The 13,913-nt window shown below is 47.1% G+C and overlaps 2 protein-coding genes and 1 long non-coding RNA gene across 3 annotated transcripts in view; 1 reads left to right on the forward strand and 2 right to left on the reverse strand.

Moving 5' to 3' along the window:
- Positions 1-295: 295 nt before the first annotated feature.
- LOC135982970 (uncharacterized) lies at positions 296-11,290 on the forward strand. Its single transcript, XR_010600463.1, has 2 exons — positions 296-509; positions 10,040-11,290. It is a non-coding gene; the product is annotated as an uncharacterized LOC135982970 (long non-coding RNA).
- Positions 7,425-10,050, reverse strand: LOC135982969 (uncharacterized). The gene is made up of 2 exons (XM_065591949.1): positions 9,000-10,050; positions 7,425-8,006 (listed from the first exon to the last, which is right to left on the reverse strand). The coding sequence occupies exons 1-2, from the start codon at positions 9,277-9,279 to the stop codon at positions 7,537-7,539; spliced, it is 750 nt and encodes a 249-aa protein (XP_065448021.1). The 5' UTR covers positions 9,280-10,050; the 3' UTR covers positions 7,425-7,536.
- A 75-nt stretch (positions 11,291-11,365) lies between the features above and the next one.
- The window catches only part of LOC101942014 (solute carrier family 9 member C1-like), a 28,360-nt gene continuing 25,812 nt past the window's right edge, over positions 11,366-13,913 (reverse strand). Inside the window, exons 5-6 of the mRNA XM_065591948.1 lie at positions 12,030-12,185; positions 11,366-11,643 (exon numbers count right to left, since the gene is read on the reverse strand). Coding sequence (XP_065448020.1) covers positions 11,564-11,643; positions 12,030-12,185 — 236 coding nt within the window. The 3' untranslated portion in view covers positions 11,366-11,563. The remainder of the gene's footprint in view (positions 11,644-12,029; positions 12,186-13,913) is intronic.

A 13,913-nucleotide genomic window follows, 5' to 3' on the forward strand; every position in this document is an offset into this window, starting at 1 on the left:
ATAAATAGTGGTTCAAAGGAGGGCAGATGAGGTATCTTAATACCGAGTTCAAGTCCCATGTTGGCATAGGATCGCGTACCTCTGTATGCCTATAAGGAGGCACTTGGTAATGGGATGTGCGAATAGTGATGCCCCCTTGATGTTATAGTGGAATGTGTTAATGGCGGCAAGGTGTACTTTAATGGAGCTTGTGGATAGTCCTGAGTTTTTTAGTTCCAGCACTAATGAGAGGAGTGCAGAAACTGCATTAATGCACTTGTTTTGACACCGTAAGTGGAACCTCCTCCATTTTTGAAGGTAGGTGTTATGTGCGGTTGACCTCCTGCTGTTTAGTAACCTGTGTTTAACCTGTTCCCAACAGGCTAATTCATCGTGATGGAACCATATAGGAGCCATGCCTTCAGATGGAGTCTCTCCAGAGTCGGGTGGAGAATCCAACCCTAGTCCTGTGATAGAAGGTTCCTCTAGGGTAGGAGAAGTCATGGTGCGCCAATTGCCATCCGCATCAGGTAAAAGTATCAAGGTTGTCTGGGTCAAGTGTGGGCTATCGGTATGACCCTGGTCTTGTTGAGGTATATCTTGTGTATTGCCCTCGACAGCGGAAGTATCGGTAAAAACACAGAGGAGTGTTACATCCCATTTGAGAAGGAAGGCATCCCCTAGTGATCAGGGTCCCAGGCCTGCTCTTGAGCAGAAATATGAGCATTTTCAATTTTGTGCAGTAGGAAACAGGTCAATGGATGGGAAGCCCCATTGTTGAAATATGGATTGTGGGACTGTGTTTTTTAGTTTCCATTCGTGATCATGGGAGAACTGTCTGCTCAGTGTATCCGCTGTCGTGTTCTGACAGCTGGGGAGGCAGGAGGCTGAGATGTTTATGTTGTGGCATATGCACCAGTTTCACAGCCTCATGGCTTCAGTGCATAGGAAGTAGGATCGGGATCCTCCCTGTCAATTTATATAGAACATGCAGGTGATGTTATCTGTCATCACACCTACTGTTTCGTTCTTTATCAGTGGGAGGAAGTGGAGGCACACATTGCAAACAGCACATAGTTCAAGTAGGTTGATGTGTAACTGTGTCTCCGCCAAAGATCATCTCCCCTGAATGGCATGATGTTGCAGGTGAGCACCCCAACCAATTAATGAGGCGTCCGTTGTAATCAATATGGATGACGGGTCTTGGTGGAAGGGGATCCCCGTGCATACATGCTCTGCACATGTCCACCACCACAGAGACTCTTTGATCTTTGTGCGCACTGTCAGGCTTCTGTTCAAGCTGTTTGTTTGGTATGTAGATAGAATGTAGCCAGCCCTGTAGGCAGCGCATGTGCAGTTTGTGCATGTCTTACCACAAAGTGATGGGTGCCATATGTCCTAGTATCTGTAGGCAGGTATGTGCCAATATGCGTGGATTGTCCATAGCTACCGAAATGAGATTTGTCAATGTCAAGGATCTGTTCATCTGTAGTGATACTCTGGCCTCTGTGGAGTCAAGGTGTACTCTGATGAAGTCCAATTGTTGTATAGGGACTAGAGTTGATTTTTATTACTTTATCTGTAAGCCTAGGCTCTGAAAGAACTCAATAGTCTTTTGAGTAATGTTGATTGCCTCTGACCGACTAGGGCCTCTTAGTAGTCAGTCGTCGAGGTATGGAAATATTATTATCCTGTTTGTGTAAGTGTGCCGCCACTACTACACTCACAGCGCTGTGGAAAGGCCAAATGGTAGGACTCTGTATTGATAGTGATCCGTTCCTAACGTGAACCAAAGGAAGCTTCTGTGAGCAGGATGTATCGTGATGTGGAAGTCAGCATCTTATAAGTCGATGGCTGAAAACCAGTCCCCCTTTGCCAGCACAGGTACTATCGTGGCCAGTGTAACCATCTTGAATCTTTGGGCTTGTACAAACTTGCTGAGCTTTCTGAGACTTAGAATCCGCTTTTCTTCTGTGTTAAGAAGTAATGGGAGTAGAAACCTTTCCCCCTGTGTTGTGGAGGAACTTGCTCCATAGCACTAATTGTAGAAGGTGGCTTACTTCTTGTCGCAGAAGGTGCTTGTGAGAAGGCTCCCTGAAGAGGGGTGGGGGGGGGGGTTGAGAGGCTGATATTGAGGTGAAAGGGATGGAGTAGCCTGATACTGTGGACAAATGGGCCCTAGAGATCATACTAATTGATGCCCAGACATGGTAAAAATGGCATAAATCAGCAACAAAAGTCCTGGTTGGTCACCAATATTTGCGCGGTCAGGTGCGGGAGGTCATTCAGACCCTCGACCAAATTTTCAAAATTGTTGCTTAGCTGATGCAGATTGTGACGCAGAGGACTGAGTCTGAGATGCTCTACGTCTCTGGGGCGTCTGTCTTTGCCTCTGAGAATCATATTGTCATTGTTGAAATGGGAGTGAGGTGTCCCTGCCATGTTGGTATGGTTGATATCGTCTCCGTTTCATTGCAGGTGTGTATATCCCAAGAGTACAGATGTTGCCGGGAAGTCTTTCATAGAGTGGAGGACCTTGTTGGTTTTGGCAGAGAAAAGTTTTTCACTGTCAAAGGGAAGATCTTCCACCTTTAATTGGAGGCCCTTCAGAATGCCTGATGGTTAAGGCTACATTTTAGTCATGGGTATTTTTAGTAAAAGTCATGGACAGGTCATGGGCAGTAAAAAAAATTCACGGCCCGTGACCGATCTATGACTTTTACTATATACCCCTAACTAAAACTTGGGTGGGGGGGCCACAGGTGCTCCAGGAGGGGCAGTCCAGGGGCACCGCGGGTGCTAAGGGAGGTGATCCGGGACACTCTCTGGTGCTGGGGGGGTGGGACACAGTGCACGGCCGGGGACTCCCGCTTGTGCTGGGGGGGGGGGGGGGCGTTGGGTTGGCGGGGTTGGCAGGGGCTCCCTACCAGGCTCCGCATGTCCCCACAGCTCCTAGGTGGTGGAGGGGCCAGGGGACTCCACGCACTGCTCCTGCCACAAGCCCCAGTTGCGCAGGTCCCATTGGCCAGGAACCACAGCCAATGTGAGCTGCGGGGGCGGCGTCTGCAGGCACGGGCAGCACGCGGAGCCCCCTGGCCCCTCCTGTGCCTAGGAGCTTCAGGGCCATGCCAGTGGGAGCCGAGGAGCCCCCCCACCCCGAGGTAAGCGCCCCAACGACCCACCAACTCCTTGCCCCTACCCCTGAGCCCCCTCCCACACACTCAAACTGCTGCTGCTGGCTGCTGCAGAAGTCATGGAGGTCACGGAATCTGTGACTTCCGTGACAGACTTGCAGCCTTACTGATGATTGCAGGCAGGATGCCCCGCGCATTACAACAGCTATGGCTGTTCTTACCGCCGTGTCTGCCACATGAAGGGACACTTGTAGTACAGTTCTGGTGACAAGTTGTCCCTAGGGGAGTAAACCTTTGAACTGTTCCTGCCTCTCCTCTGGAAGGTCATTAATAAAATAATTCAGTTTGTCATAGTTGTCATAGTCATATTTGGCCAGGAGAATGCTGTAGTTTGCCACACCGAACTGTAAGGTCTCAGAAGAGTAGACCTTTTGTCTGAAGAGGTCGAGCCCCTTCCACTCCTTATCTGCGGAGTGGATCTATACTGTGGCTGTTTGCTGTGTTGGTTTGAGGCCTCCATTACCAGGAAATTGGGGGAAGGGGGGAGGGCACGGAAGGAAGTCTATACCCTTGGCAGGCATGTAATACTTCCTGTCCACCTCTTACATGTTGGTGGGACAGTAGCTGTTGTTTGCCAAACAGTCTCTCCTGGCTCCATCAGGGTGTCATTTATGGGTAGCACAATTTTAGAGGTCTTGAGAATCTGGAGTAGTTTGTGCTGCGTGTCAGACACAGGGATCTCCTGACTCTGCGCCACCCTTTTAAACAGTTTTTGGAACTGGTTAAAATCATCGGCAGTGGTGGGAGCATTATGGTTGCGTCTGATGATGAGGAGTTATGCGCAGGTGAGATCATGTCCTGCTCTGTGCCCTCCTCTTTCTCGTCCCCCATTTCCTCAGGGACATCAGAGGTCTCTGGTATGCAGCATGGTGGTGGCAATCTTATCTCACCTCTATGTGGGGTTGAAGGTCAGTTGTAATGTGCCCTGTATGCTGCCCATGGGTCTCCGGGTGGCCATTGCATGGGAAAAGGCATTGGTGGGCACATCCATGGCTGTCCATACTAGGGCTGAATATCTTGCCCATATTGGGTCCTTGATTTCATGGGTCCCAAAGGTGGTCTGTTTTTGATAGGTGACGAGTGGTGCGAAGAGAAAGCAACCTCTTCCTGTTTATCATCCTCATTGCTAGAAAATGGTGGGGCGGTGGGTGAGGCTGATTGCTCTGGTGCTGTATGCTCTGGGGAGCCATGGGTGCTAAAGAGCAGCGAGAGTGGTACTGAGGATACCATGATGTCTTTCTGGTGTAGAAACTGGTGTGGTGCCATCGATTTTGTTACCGATGTCAGTATTTTAGATGGTGCCATGGACGTTGCCGATGGTTTGCGACCTGACTTGCTCAGTGCGGACGATGCTATCTTCGCCCTCTCTGTCGGTGCCAAGGAAGTTGTCGGCACTAGTGGTGGTGGCACAGCCATTGGTGAGGGTTTTGGCACTGTGTATTTCACCGGTGTTGCTGGTGCCGTAGAAGAGGAGGAAGGTTTAGATGTGCGCCTCGACTCCTTCTCTTTCCAATGGGGTCCCATGTGGATGGTGCCAGAGGTGCCTGGTGCCTCAAAGGTGCTTACCCACGATGCGGTTGGCACTGAGGACAGCGACCAAGCAGGAGACCATTTTTTAGTCTCTGCGGTGAGTTCATAGCTCTTTTCCTCAATCTTTTTGAGGAATAAGCCTTGTCCTTCACTGAGAGTGATGTACCTGGGAGTCTTTTGCCTTGGCTCAGAGGCCGGTCGGATGAGCTTAAGATGGAGGTCTCGATCCTGTCTATCTCTGGCCTTTGAAGTACTGCATCGAGTGCACTTCTGGGAGATGTGCAACTCACCAAGGCAGTGGACACAGAGGGAATGACCGTCAGACAGGTATAGTGTCTCAGCAGGCGCCACATCTTTTAAAACCCGGAGAACCAGGCATTGTTGAGTGGGGTTGAATGTTTCCTGCTCTGAGGAAAGAAAAAGAAAAAATTTAAGTAACTAAGGGTATGTCTACACTACGAGAGTACTTCGATTTCACTTAAATCGAATATGTGGAATCGATATTACAAAGTCGAATGTGTGTATCCACACTAAGGACAGTAATTCGACTGTGTGAGTCCACACTAACGGGGCAAGCGTCGACATTGGAAGCGGTGCACTGTGGACAGCTATCCCACAGTTCCCGCAGTCCCCGCTGCCCATTGGAATTCTGGGTTGAGCCCCCAATGCCTGCTGGGGGGAAAAATGTGTCGAAGGTGGTTTTGGGTAACTGTCGTCATCCAACCGTCACTCCCGCCCTCCCTCCCTGAAAGCGCCGGCGGGCAATCAGTTCGCGCACTTTTCTGCTGAGTGACAGCGCGGACGCCACAGCACTGCGAGCATGTAGCCCGTTGCGACCATCGCTGCAGTTATGGCCGTTGTCAACACCTCGCACCTTATCAGCCACCTTTTCCAGAGGCAGATTCTGAGAAATCGGGCGAGAAGGCAACGGCAGCGCGATGAGGACATGAAGTCTGAGAGTGGTACAGACCTCTTGCAAAGCACGGGACTCCACGCCGTGAACATCATGGTGGCACTGGGTCACGTTGATGCCGTGGAACGGCGATTCTGGGCACGTGAAACAAGCACGGACTGATAGGACCGCATAGTGCTGCAGGTCTGGGATGAATCCCAGTGGCTGCGAAACTTTCGCATGCAGAAGGGAACTTTCCTTGAACTTTGTGAGTTGCTGTCCCCTGCCCTGAAGCGCAAGGACACCCGGATGCGAGCAGCCCTGACTGTCCAGAAGCGAGTGGCCACAGCCCTCTGGAAGCTTGCAACGCCAGACAGCTACCGGTCAGTTGCGAACCACTTTGGCGTGGGCAAATCTACCGTGGGGGTTGTTGTGATGCAAGTAGCTAATGCAATCGTTGATGTACTGCTGTCAAAGGTAGTGACCCTTGGAAACGTGCAGGTCATCATAGATGGCTTTGCCGCGATGGGATTCCCAAACTGCGGTGGGGCTATAGATGGAACTCACATCCCTATCCTGGGACCGGACCACCAGGCCAGCCAGTACATTAACCGAAAGGGCTACTTTTCAATGGTGCTGCAAGCACTGGTGGACCATAGGGGACGTTTTACCAACATCAATGTCGGATGGCCGGGCAAGGTTCATGACGCTCGTGTTTTCAGGAACTCTGGTCTGTTTAGACGGCTGCAGGAAGGTATTTACTTCCCGGACCACAAAATAACTGTTGGGGATGTGGAGATGCCTATAGTGATCCTTGGGGACCCAGCCTACCCGCTAATGCCCTGGCTCATGAAGCCCTATATAGGCGCCCTGGACAATGAAAAGGAACTCTTCAACTACCGTCTGAGCAAGTGCAGAATGGTGGTGGAGTGTGCTTTTGGACGTCTCAAGGGGAGATGGAGAAGCCTACTGATTCGCTCTGATCTCAGCGAAACCAATATCCCCATTGTTATTGCAGCTTGTTGTGTACTCCACAATCTCTGTGAGAGCAAGGGGGAGACCTTTATGGCGGGGTGGGAGGTTGAGGCAAGTCACCTGGCTGCTGATTACGCCCAGCCAGACAGCCGTGCGATTAGAAGAGCCCAGCGGGACGCGCTGTGCATCCGGGAGGCTTTGAAAGCCAGGTTCCTCAGTGAGCAGGGTAACCTGTGACTATTTTGTTTGTTTACAAAGAAGCTGAACCTGCCCCCGTTTCTTTACCCAGTGAATGTTGACTATCCTCTCCAATTTCATACCCCGTTCACCCCCTTCCAACCCACGTTTAATAATAAAATCACTGAAAATTTGTTAATGAACAACGTTTTCTTTATTACTGTTTTCGCGGTAAAGTGTTGAAACTGGGACACAGACTGCGCTGGGGAGCGGGTGTAGTGTAGTGATGCAAAGGACGCTTCTAAACTCGAGGAATGACAGGCTCCTGCTTCTAGAGTGGTCCGCACTGGTGGACTGATTGTTTCAATGGAGCCAGCCACCCCTCCTGTTCGGGACTCTGTGTGTCGGGGCTATGTGACTTTGTGGCAGGGGGAGGACGGTTACAGATCTGCTGCTGCGTGGTTCTGTGATCCAGGATAAGGACCGCTGCATAAGATCTCTAAGCGCCCTCCCGCGCCACAAAGTCACATAGCCCCCCCCCACACAGACAATGAAAACCACCTCCCAGACTGACCAGGGTGCCTAGTGACTGCACTGTGTGTGTGACCTGCTGCTGAACCTGCCCCCGTGTCTGTACCAACCCCCTCCCCCCCCCCTTCAAGCAGACTGTCCTCTAAAAAAACATGATGGAAACAGTAATTAACAGAAACGTATTTTTTATTAGCAACTGGACAGTTAGGGGATGAAACTGGGATGGGGGCTTGGGTGAGGCAGGAAGGAAAGGAATTATCAAATTTTGGGGAATGACAGCCTTCTGCCACTTGAGCAGTCTACAGGGGTAGAGTGACAGTTTTCACGGACTCTGGAGCCCCTTCTTCTTGGTACTTTGGGTGAGGGGGGTATGGGACTTTGTGACGGGGGATGGTGGTTACTGATAGACTGCAGCGGGGCTCTGTCCTCCTGCCTCCGGTCCTGCAGAACATCCACAAGGCGCCGGAGCGTGTCCGTTTGCTCCCTCATTAGTCCAAGCAGCGTTTGAGTCGCCTGCTGGTCTTCCTGCCACCATCTCTCCTCCCGTTCGCTGTGTGCTCGCTGGTATTGGGACATGTTCTCCCTCCACTGAGTCTGCAGGGTTGCCTCGGCTCGGGAGCAGCCCATAAGTTCTGAGAACATGTCGTCCCGTGTCCTTTTCTTTCTACGCCTAATCTGCGCCAGCCTCTGGGAGTCTGATGACCGGGTAAGTCGGGAGACAGTCACAGCTGTGGGATGGGAAAAAGGGAGTGAATTCCTCAGAAAGATAAATTTTTTGGTGAACAAAGAAAATAGCCTTTCTCTGTGAACAAGACCATGCACAGCACCTATCACATGCGCACTCAGGACAAGGTCGAATTTTCGGCCTTCGCATTCAGTCCCTGGGGTCTTGCTGTGCAGATCACAGAAGCGGAACAGGACAGCGGAATTTGGGTAGCGGGCTGACATGGTAAGCCGTAGACTTCTGGCAGCTTAAAACTTTAATAATAGCACTGCCCTACTTTCACGTTCAAAGCAATGCTCCTAGTGTTGCCCAGTTTCTGCTGCCAGCAATCCGGCAAGCATGAACTATGCCCCTGTCCCACCCACTCGCGGCTGTCCCGGGGAAAGATCCCTCTATGCTGCCCCTCTCCCGCCTCCACCGCATGGCTGTAAACCTCCGGTTACAGTTCTGTAAAGGAACAGGCAAGCAGTCCCAATACTAACATTCCCGTAATTCAAAGCAGGTCACCATGAGCGACATCACTCTGATGCGGATTTCAGACAGCGACAAGGAACACATGCTTCGGGAAAGCCTGCAAAGACCAGGGCCCTATGCCGCCATGCTGTGCAAGGCAATGATACCTGAGTACTTGATGATAGCCTGGCGCGGAAACGTTTCATACTACGGAGGACACAACAAGGCCGCTCTCCCAAGGAACCTCGTGCAAAGGCTTTCCAATTACCTCCAGGAGAGCTTCATGGAGATGTCCCATGAGGATTTCTGCTCTATCCCTGGACATATAGACCAAATTTTACTGTAGCTGCACTTGCAAGGACTAAACAGTAGAGCGCCTAGGGCAAACCAATCAAGATATACCAGACATTGTTAGATTTTTTTGCAGCAGTTGCACTGCCACAGACTAAACCTTTAAGTGCCTAGGACAATCTAATCATGAAAAACCCACAGTTAATATTAATGTTCTGTTTAAAATAAATGTTTACATGTTTAAAACACTTACCGGCTGATCCTTCCCCTGATTCTGGGTCCGGGTTAACGGCTGGGGACGGTTGGTAGGGGATCTCTGTGAGGGTGATGAAGAGATCCTGGCTGTCTGGGAAGTCAGCGTTGTAAGCGCTGTCGACTGCCTTGTCCTCCTCATCTCCTTCCTCATCTTCCCCGTCCACTACCATCTCAGAGGAAGCGGGTGTCGACAATATCCCATCCTCAGAGTCCACGGTCAGTGGTGGGATAGTGGTGGCGGCCGCACCTAGGATGGAATGCAGTGCCTCGTAGTGCATGTCTGGGGCTGGGATCCGGAGCGTCCGTTTGCCTCTTTGGTCTTCTGGTAGCCTTGTCTCAGCTCCTTGATTTTCACGCGGCACTGCGTTGCATCCCGGCTGTATCCTCTCTCTGTCATGGCTTTGGAGATCTTCTCGTAGATCTTTGCATTACATCTTTTCGATCGCAGCTCCGAAAGCACGGACTCATCGCCCCACACAGCGATCAGATCCAAGACTTCCCGATCAGTCCATGCTGGGGCCCTCTTTCTATTCTGAGATTGCATGGCCATCTCTGCTGGAGAGCTCTGCATCGTTCCCAGTGCTGCTGAGCTCGCCACGATGTCCAAACAGGAAATGAGATTCAAACTGCCCAGACAGGAAAAGGAATTCAAATTTTCCCGGGGCTTTTCCTGTGTGGCTGGTCAGAGCATCCAAGCTCGGACTGCTGTCCAGAGCGTCAACAGAGTGGTGCACTGTGGGATGGCTCCCAGAGCTATTAGCGTCGATTTCCATCCCCACCTACCGTAATTCGACATGGCCATGTCGAATTTAGCGCTACTCCCCTCGTTGGGGAGGAGTACAGAAGTCGAATTTAAGAGACCTCTATGTCGAACTAAATAGCTTTGTTGTGTGGACGGGTGCAGAGTTAATTCGATTTAACGCTGCTAAATTCGACATAACCTCCTAGTGTAGACCAGGCCTTAGACTAATGAAGACTAACTAAACTACTACTAACTATACTATGAAACTTAAAACTATTTCGAACTACCTTTTCTAGGTTTGTCACAGATGTTGGGACACCGCTATGGAGCTCCATCTCAGGCTGGGGCCAATAGAGAAGGAACTGAGGGTGTCGAGTTGCACATACAATAGATGAGGCGCCAATGGCGCTGCAAAACAACCATGGCGCATGCACAATCCAGATACACACTGCTGCTGAAATTCTCCGATCAACGGCACAGGGTGCACAGACACCTGAAGTGGAGCACCCACAGGGACATCATTCAAAGAAGAAGAATATCTTTCTACGTAAAAAACGTACTGTGCATAGTTTTCAAATTTAAATAGATTTCTCTCTTACCTGTAAGTGGTATTTCTATAATGGACAAAGTCAGTCTCTAACCAGATGAAAGTTTTGCTTAAGTCACTCTTGAACAAGCAGAAATGATTAGTGAAAGAGCAGAAGTTCTGGCCACCAATGCAGGTGATCTAGCAGCCTCACCCATGAATGCTATTTAACTCATAATAAAGTATAAAGTTGAGAGGGGAGAGGCACTTGGCTGGAGTGAGAAATGGTTAAAGAAGAGTCAGAAAATCACACCTAAATTTGGCTTAAGTGAAGCACTTAACCAACGATAATACAACAGAGAAAAAACTTGAAGTTGAAACTACATATAAAGAAAAAGTGATTGGCCTCAATGAAAAATATTTCAGAAATAGGACAAACAACAAATAAGCACACTAACAGTGTAAACCACAGAATAATGATCTTATCGACTCTTAATAGATAAGAAAACCTCTCTCTTCTCTGAATGGGTAAAATCAATCTCTAACTTAAGGGGATCGGTGCACTATTTCCTCAACAACAATAGGGCAGGAAAATCTCTCAAAATCATAAGTTAAAACAGCCTTGAAAAAAGCTGTATCAGCACAAACACAAGTGTCTATATTGTCTGTGATCCAGAACATTATACATATCACTGATACATACTATGATTCACCTGAAAAACTATTTGTGTGGGCTTTTAGCCTCTCAGAATAAATGGACAAATTCTCATGGACCCCAAGCCCCTATGTTCTATTTATATAAAGTTGTATGGCCTTTTTAATGATTTGAATATGAAGGCACCCCTTTCAGAGAGGCTGGAGCTTTGAATTACCTCTGAGAGCCCTGTGCATTGTAGTTGAGAGGTTTGACATGAGACAAAGGCTCCTACCCAGGCCTGGATGCACTACCTCGTCCACCTGATTTGAAGCACAGCAAGACTACAGAAAGCTTGAGCCTCAAATCTAAATTCTGCAATTTCATTGTCTACTTATAGCTCTCCAAAAGTGACGTAAGCAAAAAAAAGTGCTATGTAATATACCGACTGTCCATGTGAGGCCATCTATTTGCACTGAAAACTTTGTGTGGCCATTTTGCAAAATTTTGTAATCTTTTTTCTTTTTAAAAGAATATAATTTAATATATAACTAATCAGACTTACATAATAAAATAAAAAAGATGTACAACATAGCCTTGTTAATGTTAGTATGAGAACAGTAAAACTTTCATTTACTGACCTGCAGTGCTTAAAATTGTTTAACCGTTTACAGTTTTTCCATTTATTAGTTTTAATTCCTCTCTACCCTGCAAAATTGGACTCATGGTAACTACAGCACCTGGATTTACAGGAAGACAGATATAAGAAATTATATACAATTTTAAGATGCTTCTTTAATGTAATATTAAAGTTAAAATAAAAGCAGTCAAATGCAAAGTAACAATGCAGAATTTAAAGTTCTCAATACAACATTAACCTGGTCACATAACATTTATGTTTTTTATTATTTATTCCTAGGTTTAGATATTAAATATGTAATTTACCATATTTCTGTTTATGCCGTTAAATATGTCACACATGGCTAGGTTAACATCACTGTAATGTAACATTTTTGTTAGTAAATAAATGTATATTTGAATACGCATAACAAAAAAAACTCTCAGAAAATCAGGTTCAGTTTTGTTTAGTTGAATTAGTAGGGGGCATAGTTATTCCTTATCTTACCAATGAAGAAAATCAGGTATGTCATTAAGAAGATTACTCCAGTTAATCCATCATTGAAGACATGAGACCGCCAATATATAACTATTCTTGAACTCAAAAATCCAAATATGGTACTTGCGAAACATTTTAATATTAGTTTAATAATAATTTCTTTAGCTGTAAAAGAAGAAAATAAGATTGAATTATAAATTAGTAATTCACTTTTTAAAAATGCATTCAAGTGGAGTTAAAATTTCTATTGCACAAGAGTGACTTCTTGTCCCTATATCTTCTGGAATGCAAGACTTCAACAAACCAAATTCAAACATTCGATAACTAGGAAATGCTCAGCTAAGCTCTCTCCACATATCTTCAAAAAGAACATTAGTTTGACAAGAAAAAAAGCCCACAGACTTATGAAAACCAGGAAAGATATCTGAGGACAAGAAAGTATTGAAGTACAACAGCAATCTTAATGAATTTTTGTAAGCAAATTTCCACTGTATTTTTAAATATGTGAATTAGCCAAGCTAGCAGAGGGTTCTGACATCTCTATCAAAAAGTGAGTTTACTCTTTCATAGTTGGGCTATCAAATCTTTGCACGCAATGTCAGATAATGATTTTAATCTTGCAGAGTTTAACTCCAAGGTCATCCAGAACAACAGACCTCCAGAAAGAGTCACTGCTGGAGATGGGCTGCAAAGGTAAGAGCCTACCCACGGTTGAATGTTTTCAAATTTTACGCCAAGCTCAACACTGGCCACAGTTCTACTTCATCTCTAAAAACCCCTCCCAACAATCTGTCATGAGGTATAGGACTATGGTGACTACAATGAACTATACATAAAGCATCAAAGCTCAGAAACAAGAGTGCCATGAATACTGGGGGAAATTGCAGCTCCAAAAACACGTGAAGCGTAGTCAATATTGTCAATTAAAAAAGGTTACATAAAACTGACAATGGGACCAAACATTTCTTTTGAGGTCCTCCTGATGACCTCCAACAGGGAGGTGATTGGAAACACAAGAACCTTCAGAGTCCTTAAAAGATAAATACACTCCCTATAACAAAAATGGTGAAAAATCAATTTGTTTGGTCCCCTCCTCTAAACAGCCACAATATGGTAAGACCTGTGGTGGCCAAGCTCTTATAAGCCTCCTAAAATTCAGAAGCGCTGGTGGGTCCCCTATGATGATCTGGGAGCTTTGTCTGTCCAAATTATGAATTCTGGTTGAAATAATGACATTTTATAATAAAATCACTGTATCATGAATGCCTCTCTCTCTCTGTGTATCCACCATGTCTTACCAGCCTGAAAAGTATGTCTTCCTCAGACTGAGGATAACAGGAAGGTACTTTGAACTCAACAACCCTATTCAGGGGCAAACACTCTGAAATAACATGTGACCTCAAGCTTAACAAAACCGATTTTATCCTACCCCTCTGCAGGGATGGGACGGGTGGGGAGGGAAGGTTGGAGCAGTGGAGAGTTACCAAAAGACACAACAAAGGAAGCAGATGTCGGAAGTGGGGCATACAAACGAGAGAAAGCAACACAGGATAAGGAAGCACATGGCAGAAGAGAGCATAGTCACAGGAGCTGGGGGAAGAGAACTTCATGAAGGAGAAGCACCCCAGAGTGAAGAAGCCTGGGTGAAGTAGCAAACCCTGTCTGCTTTGCTGGACGCAGATGGTCACCCCTAAGGACTCCCATGGGAAGAGTGAGCTAGGAAGGGTGTATTGCAGTTAGAATGTTTATTCTTTTCTAAATGATTTGTTCTCTCTTGTGCTTTATATGATTAAGGAAATAAGCAAATGTGTTAGACTCTGTGGAAAGTTAATCCATGTGTGTTATATGTTTTGCAATTACTATGAGCCTCCAGAAAGAGTTAAACTGTAAATC

This window comes from Chrysemys picta, chromosome 4 (assembly GCF_011386835.1).
Source record: "Chrysemys picta bellii isolate R12L10 chromosome 4, ASM1138683v2, whole genome shotgun sequence".
NCBI lineage: Eukaryota > Metazoa > Chordata > Testudines > Emydidae > Chrysemys > Chrysemys picta.

What these genes read in the sequence shown, in the direction of transcription:
- LOC135982969 (XM_065591949.1), bottom strand. Translation starts at nt 9,279, where the DNA reads ATGCACTACGAGGCACTGCATTCCATCCTAGGTGCGGCCGCCACCACT. An exon ending in ATCAGGGGAAGGATCAGCCG is followed by an intron (nt 8,007 to 8,999) that starts GTAAGTGTTTTA and finishes CCCATCCCACAG; the next exon opens with CTGTGACTGTCTCCCGACTT.